This window comes from Penaeus monodon, chromosome 32 (genome assembly GCF_015228065.2).
Source record: "Penaeus monodon isolate SGIC_2016 chromosome 32, NSTDA_Pmon_1, whole genome shotgun sequence".
Taxonomy (NCBI): domain Eukaryota; kingdom Metazoa; phylum Arthropoda; class Malacostraca; order Decapoda; family Penaeidae; genus Penaeus; species Penaeus monodon.
Genome location: NC_051417.1, coordinates 20,671,493 through 20,671,725, shown reverse-complemented (window position 1 = coordinate 20,671,725; position 233 = coordinate 20,671,493). Strand labels below are relative to the sequence as shown.

The following is a 233-nucleotide window of genomic DNA, read 5'->3' as shown; positions in this document are numbered from 1 at the left end:
GACTAGGTTAGGCCAGATTAAGTCAGATTAAATAAGGATCACTTTAAGTTCAGGATAAACTTAAAGTCCCCCAAAAAAGCGCATACTTGAAGTTGAAGGAGCGTCCCAGAGCATCGAACTTGAGAGTAGGAGCCTCCGGAGCTGACCGGGCGCTCCTCTTTGGGTGCCATCCGCCTCCTGACACCCGTGGCACTACTAGGTTGTATTTTGGCACTGTGGAGGGTGGCAGCGGG

At 51.5% G+C, this 233-nt stretch overlaps 1 protein-coding gene across 1 annotated transcript in view; it reads right to left on the bottom strand.

Annotated features, from left to right (window-relative positions):
• LOC119593592 (A disintegrin and metalloproteinase with thrombospondin motifs adt-1-like) overlaps window positions 1-233 on the bottom strand; it is a 60,261-nt gene that overhangs the window by 15,294 nt on the left and 44,734 nt on the right. The window contains exon 4 of the mRNA XM_037942546.1: window positions 87-213. Coding sequence (XP_037798474.1) covers window positions 87-213 — 127 coding nt within the window. The remainder of the gene's footprint in view (window positions 1-86; window positions 214-233) is intronic.